The sequence below is a fragment of the Heptranchias perlo genome, chromosome 1 (assembly GCF_035084215.1).
Source record: "Heptranchias perlo isolate sHepPer1 chromosome 1, sHepPer1.hap1, whole genome shotgun sequence".
NCBI classification, from domain to species: Eukaryota; Metazoa; Chordata; class Chondrichthyes; order Hexanchiformes; family Hexanchidae; genus Heptranchias; species Heptranchias perlo.
This window is the reverse complement of record NC_090325.1, coordinates 49,053,571-49,068,285: the sequence shown is the minus strand read 5'-3', so window position 1 is coordinate 49,068,285 and position 14,715 is coordinate 49,053,571. Positions and strand designations below refer to the sequence as shown.

The window sequence follows — 14,715 nt, the reverse complement described above, 5'->3', positions numbered from 1 at the left end:
CAGACACACGGGCAGATGAAATTTAACCCAGAGTAGTGTGAAGTGATACATTTTGGTAGGAAGAATGAGGAGAGGCGATATAAACTAAATGGTACGATTTTAAAGGGGATGCAGGAACAGAGAGACCTAGGGGTGCACATACACAAATCCTTAAAGATGGCAGGACAAGTTGAGAAGGCTGTTAAAAAAGCATACGGGATCCTGGGCTTTATTAATAGAGGCATAGAGTACAAAAGCAAGGAAGTTATGCTAAACCCTTATAAAACACTGGTTAGGTCTCAGCTGGAGTATTGTGTTTAATTCTGGGCACCACACTTTAGGAAGGATATCAAGGCCCTAAAGAGGGGGCAGAAGAGATTTACTAGAAAGGTGCCAGGGATGAGGGACTTCAATTATGCTTCTTCAATTAAAGATTGAAGAAGCTGGGGTTGTTCTCCCTGGAACAGAGAAGGTTGAGGGGAGGCTTGATAGAGGTGTTCAAAATCATGAACGGTTTTGACAGAGTAAACAAGGAGAAACTGTTTCCAGTGCAGACGGGTCGGTAACCAGAGGACACAGATTTAAGGTGATCGGCAAAAGAGCCAGAGATGATATGAAGAAACACTTCTTTACGCAGTGAGTTGTGATGATCTTGAATGCACTGCCTGAAAGGGTGGTGGAAGCAGATTCAATAGTGACTTTCAAAAGGGAATTGGATAAATACTTGAAGGGAAATAATTTACAGGGCTATGGGGAAAGAGCAGGGGAATGGGATTAATTGGATAGCTCTTTCAAAGAGCCGGCACAGGCACGATAGGCTGAATGACTTCCTCCTGTACTATGAAGAGATCTCTGGAAAAGAGGGTGCATAATTATGGCAGTAATAGCAAAAATTTTGAGGTATGTTAGTAGTCAGAAGACCACAAAAGACCATATAGGGCCACTAAAGGATTTGGTACGGCAGATTCAAACTGATTCTCAGGTTATGGCAGAGTTGCTAAATGACTATTTTGCATTGTCTACACTCCTGTAGAAGATGCTTATGTTCCAGATGAGGGGTGCCTAGTATTGAATAGCATTATTAATATTAAAATAGATGCTAATGTCATCTCAGATAGGTTAGGAAAGCTCAAAATTGATAGGGTTCCAGGTCCAGATAATATCCATTCAAGGGTGTTTAAAGAGATGGGACAGGTTCTCTGTGAGCCCCTTGCCCATATCTTTAATAGATCAATACAGTCAGGGATAGTTCCCTTAGACTTGAAGCTAGCTCAGGTAGTTCCTATTTTCAAAAAAGGGGACAAATCAGAGAGGGGTAACTACAGTCCTATCAACCTGACATCAATTATTGGGAAGACGCTAGAAGGAATTGTAAGAGATGCCCTTTATGATCACTAGGAAAGGGAAGGGGCCATTAGAAATACACAGCACGGCTTCTGAAAATATATATCGTGCCTAACAAATTTGATAGTTTTTTTGTGGAAGTCACTGGGGTAGTGATGAGGGTAATCCGGTAGACATCGTCTACCTGGGCTTTCAGAAAGCCTTTGATAAGGCACCTCACACTAGGTTACTTCACAAGATAGAATCTTGTGGTATCAGTAGAAATTTGGCAATCTGAATTAGGAATTAGCTCCAATCCCACAGCCAAAAAGCTGTAGTTGACGGAAGTGGTTCAGCCTGGAGACATGTTACTAATGGTATCCCCCAGGGATTGGTCCAAGGCCTGCTACTCTTCACGGTCTTTATTGATGACCTGGTCAGTGGTGTTGGGAGTATGGTAAGTTTGCAGATGACACCAAAATCTGTGCAAGGGTTAAGACGGTAGAGGAGGGCAATCAAATCTAAAAAGATTTAGATGTGCTAGGGAAGTGGGCCACACATTGGCAAATGCCATTTGCCATAGATAAATACAGTGTCATGCATGTTGGTAGGGCCAACACAGAATACACGTATCACTTGCAAGGAACAATACTGAAAGAGGTTGAGCGAAAAAGATCTTGGTGCTACTGTGCACAGATCACTAAAAGTTCATGACCAGTGTAGAGAAACTGTAGCTAAAGCTAACAAGGTATTGGGTTGTATTAATAGAACCATTGAGTATAAATCAACAGACTCCATTTTGACACCATATAGGTCGCTGGTCAGACCGCATCTAGAGTGCTGTGTCCAGTTTTGATCCCCTCACATGGTGGGTGATATAGCGGCTTTGGAAACAGTCCTGACGAGGGCTATGAGAACGATTCCTAGCTTAAAGAACCTCAACTATTCAGATAGGCTCAAACACCTTGATCTATTTACTTTAGAGCAGCGTAGACTCAGAGGTGAACTGATAGAGGTCTATAAAATAATTAAAAGGGCTGGATAGCAACCCTATTGATTGATTATTCCAGTTTAACAGGTTGGGGAGGACCAGGGGACACTAGTTTAAACTACGGAAGAGTAGAAATAGACTGGATGTTAGGCTGTTCTTCCTTTCCCAGAGAATTGTGAGCTTCTGGAGTACATTGCTGGCTGGTATGGTGGGTGCTGACTCTCTGCAAGCCTAAAAGAGGGAGCTGGATCAGTTCCTGACTGGGGCAGAGATTGCATCATGTAGAAGGTAAGTGTCTTTAAAGATAGCACTTGGTCCATGTGATCTCCTGGACTGCTTGTGCACAGGAAGGACAAACAAAGCACCTCTCCAGAGACTTTTGATCAATATTGATTCAACCCACTGGAAAGTTTGCTTGAGAAATATGTCAAGACAAGATTACTTGAGCAGTATCACAATGAATCCTCTCCTGTCCTCGAGGGCCAGACAATAGGAGCAAGAAAAACACACCCCATAAACATAATGTATAATTCTACCATCTGTAAATTCTTGCCTTTATCTTACCAGGGGACTGTATTAAAATAAAGTAAATGAGGGTTTGATAACATTTGTGGAATGTGCAACATTTTAGTTATTGATTTCATCATTTCATTTTTGTTTTTAAATAACCTCCAGTATTTTCTCTCCCGTTTGCTCCATAACATAGTCACAGGGATAGCAGCAGACTTGCTCTCATGTTACCCCTTACTCTGACATGTTCTTAGATTCTTGGGGTACACAAGAAGTAGGAGCAGGAATAGGCCATACGGTCCCTTGCGCCTGCTCCGCCATTCAATAAGATTGTGGCTGATCATCTACCTCAATTCCACTTTCCCCCCCTATTCCCATAACCCTTGATTCCCTTAGTGTTCAAAAATCTATTGATTTCAGTCTTGAGTATACCCAACTACTGAGCATCCACAGCCTTCTGGGGTACAGAATTTCAAAGATTCACAACCCTCAGTGAAGAAATTTTTCCTCATCTTGGTCCTGAGTGGCTGAGACTATGACCCCCCCTAGTTCTCGAATCTCCAGCCAGGGAAACGGCCTCTCAGCATCTACGATGTCAAGCCCTTTAAGAATTTCAATGAGATCACCTTTATAATTGCAGCAAGACCTTCTTACTCTTATACTCCAACCCCCTTGCAATAAAAGCTAATATACCATTTGCCTTCCTAATTGAATCTGTACCTGCATGTTAACTTTCTGTGATTCGTATATAAGGACACCCAAATCCCTCTGAATACCAACATTTCTTCACCTCTCACCTTTTAAAAAATATTCTGCTTTTCTATTCTTCCTACCAAAGTGGATAATTTCACATTTCCCCACATTATACTCCATCTGCCACCTTCTCACACACTCACTTAACCTGTCTATATCCGTTTGCACATTCTTTGCGTCCTCCTCACAGCTTACTTTCCCACCTAGCTTTGCATCGTCAGCAAACTTGGATACATTACTCTCAGTCCCCTCATCTAAGTCATTGATTTATATTGTAAACAGCTGAAGCCCAAGCACTAATCCTTGTGGCACCCCAATAGTTACAACCTGCCAACCCAAAAATGACCCGTTTATTCCTACTCTTTGCTTTGTCTGTTAACCAATCCTCAATCCATGCTAATATATTACCCCCAATCCCATGAGCCCTAATCTTGTGTAACAACCTCGTATGGCACCTTATCGAATACCTTTTGAAAATCCAAATATACTACATCCACTGGTTCCCCCTTATCTACACCACTAGTTACACCCTCAAAAAATTCTAAAAGATTTGTCAAACACGATTTCCCTTTCATAAAACGTTATTGACTCTGCCTAGTCATATTATGATTTTCTACGTGCCCTGTTACGATGTCCATAATAACATTTTCCCTTCTACTGATGTCAGGCTATAGTTCTCTGTTTTCTCTCCCCCTCTTTTCTTGAATAGTGGGGTTGCATTTGCTACCTTCCAATCCACAGGGACCATTCTAGAATCTAGAGAATTCTGGAAAATCAAAACCAATGCATCCACATCTTTTAAAACCCTAGCATGTAGGCCATCAAGTCCAGGAGATCTGTTGGCTTTTAGTCCCATTAATTTTTCCAATACTTTTTCTTTATTAATGCTAATTACTTTAAGTTCCTCATTCTCATTAGACCCTTGGTTCCCCACTATTTCTAGTACGTTTTTTTTGAGTCTTCTATTGTGAAGACAGATACAAAATATTTGTTTAACGTCTCTGCTGTTTCCTCATTTCCCATTATAATTTCTCCTGTCTCTGCCTCTAAGGGACCCATGTTTACTTTTGCTAATCTCTTCCTTTTTACATACTTGTGGAAGCTCTTACAATCTGTTTTTATATTTCTTGCTAGTTTACTCTCGTGTTCAATTTTCTCCCTCTTCATCAATTTCTTGGTCATCCTTTGCTGATTTCTAAAACCCTCCCAATCCTCAGGCTCACTACTGTTTTTGGCAACATTGTAAGCATCTTCTTTTAATGCAATACTATCCTTAACTTCTCTAAATTAGCCACAATTGCATCACTTTTCCCATGGAGTTTTTATTCCTCAAGGGAATGCATATTCATTGAGAATTGTGAATTTTTTGTTTAAATGTTCCCCATTGCTTTTTTTTTATTATTCGTTCATGGGATGTGGGCATCGCTGGTAAGGCCAACATTTATTACCCATCCCTAATTGCCCTTGAAAAAGTGGTGGTGAGCCGCCTTCTTGAACTGCTGTAGTCCGTGTGGTGAAGGTTCTCCCACAGTGCTGTTAGCTAGGGAGTTCCAGGATTTTGACCCAGTGACGATGAAAGAACGGCGATATATTTCCAAGTCGGGATGGTGTGTGACTTGGAGGGGAACGTGCAGGTGGTCTTGTTCCCACGTGCCTGCTGCCCTTGTCCTTCTAGGTGTTAGAGGTCGCGGGGTTTGGGAGGTGCTGTCGAAGAAGCCTTGGTGAGTTGCTGCAGTGCATCCTGTAGACGGTACACACTGCAGCCACAGTGCGCCAGTGGTGAAGGGAGTGAATGTTTAGGGTGGTGGATGGGGTGCCAATCAAGCAGGCTGCTTTGTCCTGGATGGTGTCGAGCTTCTTGAGTGTTATTGAGGCTGCACTCAGCAAGGCAAGTGAAGAGTATTCCATCACACTCCTGATTTGTGTCTTGTAGATGGTGGAAAGGCTTTGGGGAGTCAGGAGGTGAGTCATTCGCCACAGAATACCCAGCCTCTGACCTGCTCTTGTAGCCACAGTATTTATGTGGCTGGTACAGTTAAGTTTCTGGTCAATGGTGACCCCCAAGATGTTGATTGTGGAGGATTCGACGATGGTAATGCCGTTGAATGTCAAGGGGAGGTGGTTAGACTCTCTCTTGTTGGAGATGGTCATTGCCCGGCGTGAATGTTACTTGCCACTTGCTGCATGCGGGCACGGACTGCTTCATTATCTGAGGGGTTGCGAATGGAACTGAACACTGTGCAATCATCAGCGAACATCACCATTTCTGACCTTATGATGGAGGGAAGGTCATTGATGAAGCAGCTGAAGATGGTTGGGCCAAGGACACTGCCCTGAGGAACTCCTGCAACAATGTCCTGGGGCTCAGATGATTGGCCTCCAACAACCACTACCATCTTCTTTTGTGCTAGGTATGACTCTAGCCTCTGGAGAATTTTCCCCCGATTCCCATTGACTTATCCACCGTCATATCTTTTAATCTAATTTCCCAATCTATCTTAGCCAACTCGCCCCTTATACCTACATAATTGGCTTTGTTTAAATTTAAGACCCTAATTTCAGACTTAACTATCTCACTCTCAAACTCAATATAAATTTCTATCATATTATGATCACTCCTCCCCAGAGGATCCTTAACTATAAGATTACTAATTAACCCTGTCTCATTATCCAATACTTGTTCTAAAATAGCCTGTTCCTCGGCATATTGTTCTAGAAAACTGTCTCAAATGCATTCCATGAACTCATCCTCCAAACTACTTTTGCCAATTTGGTTTGCCCAGTCTCTATGAAGATTGAAGACCCCACGATTATTGCATTACCCTTGTTACATGCTCCTCTAACTTCCTGATATATACTCTGTCCAACACTATAACTACTGTTAGGGGGCCTATAAATTACTCCCACCAGTGTATTCTGCCCCTTGTTATTTCTTAGCTCCACCCATACGATTCTACATCCTGATTTTCTGAGCTAAGATCCTTTCTCACAACGACCTTTATCTCATCCTTTATCAGGGCTACCCACCCACCCCCACTCCTTTTCCATTTTGCCTATCTTTTCTAAAAGTCAAGTACCTTGGAATATTTAGTTCCCAACCTTGGTCACCACGTCTCTGTAATGGCTATTAGATCAAACCCATTTATCTCTATTTGTGCCATTAATTCATCTATCTTGTTATGAATGCTCCGTGCTTTCAGATATAGCTACGTTAATTCAACTTTTACTATTTTACCGTGATGTGACCGTAGTCACTAAGGGCCTATTACCTTTGTTAAACTCTCTATCCCTTCCAGACACCCTCTGCTTGTTTTTACCCAAATCACTACACTGCTCTACAGCCTTGACTTTTCCTTCTCTCCTTTTGAGAAAACACACTGCTTCTATTATTTCCAAAAGATTGGTGTGCTAATAGTTCTGTATATATTCCTTTTAAACATTCGATGATTAATTTTCAGTTACTGCATCAGATTTTATAGACTTCACACCATATATACTGATGTAGAGCAATGCTTATAGCATAAAAAAATATGCAGTTGAATAAAACTATTTTATTGAAAGTGCCTTTAAAACAAAATCAGAATTTTTTATTCTTAAGATCGCACAATTTGGTCTGGTAGACTGCTCATAGAATCATACAGCACAGAAGAAAGCCCTTGACCCATCACATTTGTGCCAGTTCTTTGAAAGAGCTACCTAATTAGTCCATTTTCCCTGCTCTTTCTCCATAGCCCTGCAAATTTTCCATTTTCAAGTATATATCCAATTCCCTTTTGAAACTTACTATCTACTCTATCAAAACCCTTCATAATTTTGAACAGCTCTATTAAATCTCCCCTTAAACTTAAAGTGGTAGGGATTCAAAAACCTGGGAATGGATGAGAAATTGGTAAAGGAAGAAAACAGCAGGTACTTATTAGAGCAGTTATGTTGGGGTTGGGACAAATGTTAAGTAGGATACCCCAGGGATAGCTCTTGAGATCCCAAAGCTTCTAATTTAAATTACTTAGATTCAGAAGCTCAATGCAAACTAGTCAAATTTGCAGACTTCAGCAAATTAGAAGGGACAGTTGAATCGGAGGTGGCAGCTGGGAACTACAAAAAAAGAACAAAATAATGGACAGACCAATAGCAGATTAAATTTAATATGGACAATTACAAGTACTGCACATAAGGGTCAAATAGCTAATGATGGAGTAGAACAATAGCTTGAGGTTTTAATAGACTTGACACTCAACATGTTGGTTGTTGGTGAAATAACAACCAACATGGCAAATAGAATACTGAACTACATAGCCAAAACTCAGAGGAATTCATGTTTAAACTTTATGTTGCTCTCGGCAGACTGTGTGCTGTGTCCAGACACAAGGAAGACAGACAGAGAATAGGAGCAGCCCGACCTCTAGTATCAAAGAAAAAGATTGTATGAAAACAAACTGAAGAAAATTGGTTTCGTTCAGCCTTGAAAAACAGCATCGGAGAGGAGTCCCTAAGGAAAGCAGTGCAGAAGAAGTAAATCCAGAACATTACTTCAAACCAATTACAGTAGGAAAAAGATTTAAACTATTTTGAACTGATATGAGGAAATTCTTCTTCAAAGAATGAACAACATGTGGAATATTGGTGTAAGAGCAGCAGGATTGTTATTCTGCATGTAACTGAAATAACCCAAATCCAGAACACTTGATGCAGACATTGGTTTCAAAAGTGAAAAAAAAAACATTCCTAACACAAACATCCATCATTGTGATTAGGTCAAAAGTTCACTCAATCCAAAAAAAAACTTAAATGAGTTATTCATACTCACATGGATCTCTCTCAATAGTGTCGAACAGTCCGATACACAAAATCCAACAGGAAATCCCACTTTGGCAGGAATCTTGAATTTATCACCAATCTTAAATGGGACATCATCAAGATAACTAAAGGCCCCTCCTGAAAACAAGCAATTGTGTTTATAAACCTTCCAAACAGGTAACATTCATCCATTATCAAAACTGACCCAGAATGTTGCATGGCAACAAAGGACCTTCCATTTTACTATTAGATTTTGCAGTACTCATCATTTCATCTCATCACCTAAATGAGGTCATGTCATTCTAAGTTTTAAATAGTAGAATTTCTTAAAATTCATCCTAGTGTCCATGAACTTTTGCACATTTTGTCAAAACACAATCACATCTTAAATTTAATTTGTACTGTCTGTATTACAGTCACCAGCACATCTCAAGTTACAGCAGCTATGTCCATTGTCCTTAGACCATTCAAATACTTCATAATCTCATCACTTCCTTTTTAGGCCCTTTTACCTTATATATTGGATTTTGGACAGTGAAGTCAAAATGACTAAGTACCACTCTCCCACATTTATATTGTCATTTGCCTCTGCTTTCTTATAGGTCACTTTGAAGGACATGCTGTAAATAAAGAGTCAGTCTTCTGCACATACAATATAAACACATAATATTGTTCTAGTTTACTGAACTGCCCTCTTTTTAAAAATTGGATTTGTGGGCCTGGGAATTGATGATGAGTTGGTTCCATATGTCACAACAGCTGCCGTAATCTTCAATTTCTTTCAGTTTAAAAGGACACAAGGCAGTAAATGTAGAAAGAAAACAAAGAACTTGCATTTATATAACACCTTTCATTATCCTCAGGATATTGCAAATTACTTCATAGCCAATTAAGTACTTTTGAAATACAGTCACTGTTGTAATGTAAGGAAACTACTTTGTATCAGTCTTCACTTCAGAAGACAATGCTGAGTTACCAATATTGCATCGTACAGTTGACTCCAAAGTAGAAAGTGTCGAAGTGAATGCGGATATAGTCTTGGATCGAATAAAGGGTGTCAAAACAGATCAAGCTGCTGGTCCTGACAACATTCATCTGAAGGTGCTTAAAGAAACAGAAGCTGTGCTCAGCCAGCCTGTTGTTCATAACTTTAACAGCTCACTGGGGTCTTGGATTATTCCCGTGGACTGGAGGAAGGTCCACGTGATGCCAATATTGAAATAGGCAACAAACAGACTATATATGATGGGAAAATGTATCCACCTCCGGTAGATGTCATTTAACATAGATAAATGTAGTGCTATGCATGTGAGTAGGAGTAATGCCAAGCATGCATTGGCCATGCAGGTTGCGAACTTAATGCCATTGAGCAGGAGAAAGACCTAGGTGTAAAATACATGAACATCCTATGGTTCAAGGCGAGAATGAAAGCAAGTAGAGTATTGGGATGTATTGTCAGGGCAATCCAATACAAAAAAAAACACACTGAACTGTCCTTGTACAAGACCGTGGTTAGGCCTCATCTAGAATAGATAGGATCAGGGGATATGCATACAAGTTATGTAAGCATAGAACTAGATTATATGTCAGGAGGGTTTTCTTTTCACATTGGAACATCAACCTTTAAAACCAGTTGCGGGCTGGTGCAGTGAGGGTAGATTGGCTGCAAGTGTTCATAAGGGAGCCAGATGAGTTCTTAACTGTGGCTGACATAGCCTAGGGTATTTTTTGACTGCCCCAGGCGATTGTATGGCTAGTGTGTGTGTGTGTGTGTGTGTGTGTGTGTGTGTGTGTGTGTGTGTATAAATACAGACCATTGTGTTAGGTGGCACCATGACAGTATGGGACAGTTTAATGGACCAGCTGATCTTTTCTTGTCCGTCAGTATTGCATGTTTGTATGTAGTTATAACAGAGGAGATACTAAGGAAATTCCACATGAAATTCACAAAAATAGCCACTGACTTCAGATAACTTGGTTGAATCCCTATATATTTAATTGTTTCAATTAAGGAGTCCTCTAGTGATCCTATAAGGGAAGAAATTATGTGTTAACATTAAGTCAGAAGGGTACCCTGTTCCTACAATTCATTTGATAATTGTGATTTCTTTCTCCCATGTAATTATATGAAGCTCAGCTGTTTAAGGCAGCTGAACTTGATGAGACAACTGGTAGAGAGCTGAACTCTAATTTAATTAACTGTAACCTTGGAAATAATTTTTTTAAGCTTGCACATACAGCATCCCAGGACTATTATATCTTTTATCTGTGAATTTTGCTAATTTTTGGTGCTGCTGAAGCAATGCAAAAATTAGCAAAATTCACAGATTTTGTTAAAGTTAAAGCAGATTACTCTGCATTTTAGTAATCTGCCAGAATAATAGGCATTGAAGTTGACATTTAAAATGAAAGCAAAAAAAAAAGTTGCACTCAGCTATTCTGAATTCAGTTCTCAGGATGGTACCAATGATTAACAAACCAGATTCAAGCATTTGAACATAACATTTTGAGTCTATTTAAATAATGTTTGTCTACTTGCTGATGCTGCAAAGTTTCTTACACAGAGCACTAACTAAAACAATGACCAAAACAACCTGAACAATGCATTAATTTAAAAGAAAGAAACTAATTGTTGCAAGTGAAAGGTGTGTGCATGGGGTGGATGGATAATGACAGCCATTTTCAGGGTGTTGAATTGGTACAGTACTCATTTGCTACAAGGAATGACAAGGGGATGAAAAGTGCATTGTGTACATGGCAGGACTGGCGTGTTTAAATTCATTATTAATAAATGAATAAAACTGTAAGAAATATACAAACTGATTAATGTTGATGGGATATGAAACAACCCCATGATAAAAGTTTCAACATTTACCAGTTAGTTCATGTCCAATTAATGACCATATTCTTCATTGCACTAGATGATGTTCCATATAAATACTTCCATCAAGAAAATGGAGGAACAGTTTATCTGGGACAAACACTAGCAGTACATAACTCCCCTAGCAACTGATGCGCCAGTTTCTTTTGCATGCCTGCAGTTCAGAATCAAGCAGAGTGAAGTTAGCTGGCTTTCATGCTTGAACAGCACACCAGAACTGTTCATTTTCTACTCTCTTTGTCTCTTAACATAGTAGGTTCCCCCATAACAATTTTCACAAGCGGCAGTTTATGGCAGGAGTATCAAAACTTTTCATCTTCGTTGGCAACTTAGTTGTATAAAATGGAACCTGTGGGCAACATATAAATTATTCCCATTAATCTGTATATATCTCACGCTGATAAAGCTAACAGAACTCTGTGTTCACTCGATACTGATAAAGTGCTCATAATCTGCACTCAATTTTTTGATTTCATTTAAATCTTTCAATGCATTGCTGTCTGCAACACATTCTCAGGGATCTGATGTGTGGTATTAACTTTTGAAGTTACTGCTGGTCCCTACTTTTCTCAGTTAACAAGAACAGCATCTTGTATTTATATAGAGCCTTTAATATAGAAAACCATCCCAAAGCACTTTACGGAACAGTAATCAAAAAAGCTGGACACCAAGCCAAAGAAGGAGATAGTAAGAGGGGTGGATTTCAAGAAGGGTGGATTTCAAGAAGGGTCCTAATGGAGGAAAGAGAAGTGGACATGCAGAGGGGTTTATTCATTCATGAGATATGGACGTCGCTGGCAAGACCAGCATTTATTGCCCACCCTAATTGCCCTCGAGAAAGTGGTGGTGAGCCGCCTTCTTGAACTGCTGCAGTCCGTGTGGTGAAGGTTCTCCCACAGTGCTGTTAGGAAGGGAGTTCCAGGATTTTGACCCAGCGACGATGAAGGAACGGTGACATATTTCCAAGTCGGGATGGTGTGTGACTTGGAGGGGATCGTGCAGGTGGTCTTGTTCCCATGTGCCTTCTGCCCTTGTCCTTTCAGGTGGTAGAGGTCGCAGGTTTGTGAGGTGCTGTCGAAGAAGCCTTGGGGAGTTGCTGCAATGCATCTTGTAGATGGTACACACTGCAGCCACGTGGGTGCAGCCGGTGGTGAAGAGAGTGAATGTTTAGGATGCCAATCAAGCGGGCTGCTTTATCCTGGATGGTGCGAGCTTCGAGTGTTGTTGGAGCTGCACTCATCCAGGCAAGTGGAGAGTATTCCATCACACTCCTGACTTGTGCCTTGTAGATAGAGAAAAGGCTTTGGGGAGTCGGGAGGTGAGTCACTCGCCACAGAATACCCAGCCTCTGATCTGCTCTTGTAGCCACAGTATTTATGTGGCTGGTCCAGTTAAGTTTCTGGTCAATGGTGACCCCCAAGATGTTGATGGTGGGGGATTCGGCAATGGTAATGCAATTGACTATCAAGGGGAGGTGGTTAGACTCTCTCTTGTTGGAGATAGTCATTGCCAGGCGCTTGTCTGGCGCGAATGTTACTTGCCACTTATTGGCCCAAGTCTGGATGTTGTCCAGGTCTTGCTGCATATGGGCACGGACTGCTTCATTATCTGAGGGGTTGCTAATGGAACCGAACACTGCAATCATCAGCGAACATCCCATTTCCGACCTCATGATGGAGGGAAGGTCATGGATGAAGCAGCTGAAGATGGTTGTGCCTAGGTCACTGCCATGAGGAACTCCTGCAGCAATGTCCTGGGACTGACATGATTGGCCTCCAACAACCACTACCATCTTCCTTTGTGCTAGGTATGACTCTAGTCACTGGAGAGTTTTCACCCGATTCCCACTGACTTCAATTTTACTAGGGTTTCTTGATGCCACACTCAAATGCTGCCTTGATGTCAAGGGCACTCGCTCTCACCTCACCTCTGGAATTCAGCTCTTTTGTCCATGTTTGGAACAAGGCTGTTATGAGGTCTGGAGCCGAGTGGTCCTGGTGGAATCCAAACTGAGCATCGATGAGCGGGTTATTGGTGAGTAAGTGCCGCTTGACAGCTCTGTCGACGACACCTTCCATCACTTTGCTGATGATTGAGAGTAGACTGATGGGGCGGTAACTGGATTTGTCCTGCTTTTTGTGGACAGGACATACCTGAAAAAGTTTAAGGAGAGAATTCCAGAACATGGGGCCTAGGTGGCTGAAAGCACAACCACCAATGCTGGAGTGTATAGTTGGAAGACACACAAGAGGCTGCTGAGGGACCGGAAGCAAATGTAGGTCAACAAGGACAGGGATGATGGATGAGAGGGGCTTGGTGCAGGATAGAATACGGGCAGAGCTTTGGATGAGCTGAACTTAATGGAGGGTGCAGGAAGGGAGGCCAACCAGGACAGCATTGGAATAGTCAGATCAGTATGTGACAAAGGCATGGACGAGGGTTTCAGTAGCAGATGAGCTGAGATTGGGGTGCGGCATCCCATTCTAGAAAGAACATAAAACAATGAAAAAGGTGCAGTGTCAGTTCACTAGGATTCAATCAAGGATGAGTTCTGAAAAGCGACTTGAGATGCGAGGGCTTTTTTCACTAGAGGTGAACGTGAACTGGCGAGCATTTGCTGTTCATTTTCACTACCTCCTCGGCCAAACCTGTGCCTGGCTGCTTCCCACAGGTGGAAGGTGGCCCACCCCGCCAAGCCACCGCTGGTTTGAAGGTGGGCAATCGGTTGGTTGTTTTGTGGCGGACGTCAGTGACTCTTGCACCTTAAAGGGACCGTGTACTTTTATTTGAGAGGATAAAGAGAGGCTGGTGGTATGGGCTGACACTTGGCAGATGAAACTTAACGCAGAAAAATGCAAAGTGATACATTTCGGTGTGAAGAGAGGCAATATAAAATAAAGGGCACAATTCTAAAAGGGGTACTGGAACAGAGAAATCTGGGAGTATATGTACACAAATCGTTGAAGGTGGTAGGCAGGTTGAGAAAGCAATTAAAGCATACGGGATCCTGGGCTTTATAAATGCAAGAAAGTCATGATGAAGATTTATAAAACACTGGTTCGGCCACAACTGGTGTAATGTGTCCAGTTCTGGGCACCGCAATTTAGGAAAGATGTGAAGGCCTTAGAGAGGGTGCAGAAGAGATTTATTAGAATGTTTCCAGGGAAGAGGGACTTTAGTTAAGTGGGTAGACTGGAGAAGTTGGGGCTGTTCTCCTTGGAAGGTTGAGAGGAGATTTGATAGAGGTATTCAAAATCATGAAGAGTTTAGACAGAGTGGATAGAGAGAAACTGTTCCCATTGGCGGAAGGGTCAAGAACCAGAGGACATAAATTTAAGGTGATTGGCAAAAGAACCAAAGGTGACATGAGGAAAAACTTTTTCACACAGCAAGCGGTTAAGATCTGGAATGCACTGCCAGAGGACGTGGTGGAGGCAGATTCAATCACGGCCTTCAAAAGGGAACTGGATAAGTACTTGAA

At 41.5% G+C, this 14,715-nt stretch overlaps 1 protein-coding gene across 1 annotated transcript in view; it reads right to left on the bottom strand.

Annotated features, from left to right (window-relative positions):
• The window catches only part of ubap1 (ubiquitin associated protein 1), a 73,100-nt gene that overhangs the window by 45,484 nt on the left and 12,901 nt on the right, over nt 1-14,715 (bottom strand). Inside the window, exon 3 of the mRNA XM_067984766.1 lies at nt 8,364-8,491. Within this exon, the coding sequence (XP_067840867.1) occupies nt 8,364-8,491 (128 nt within the window). The remainder of the gene's footprint in view (nt 1-8,363; nt 8,492-14,715) is intronic.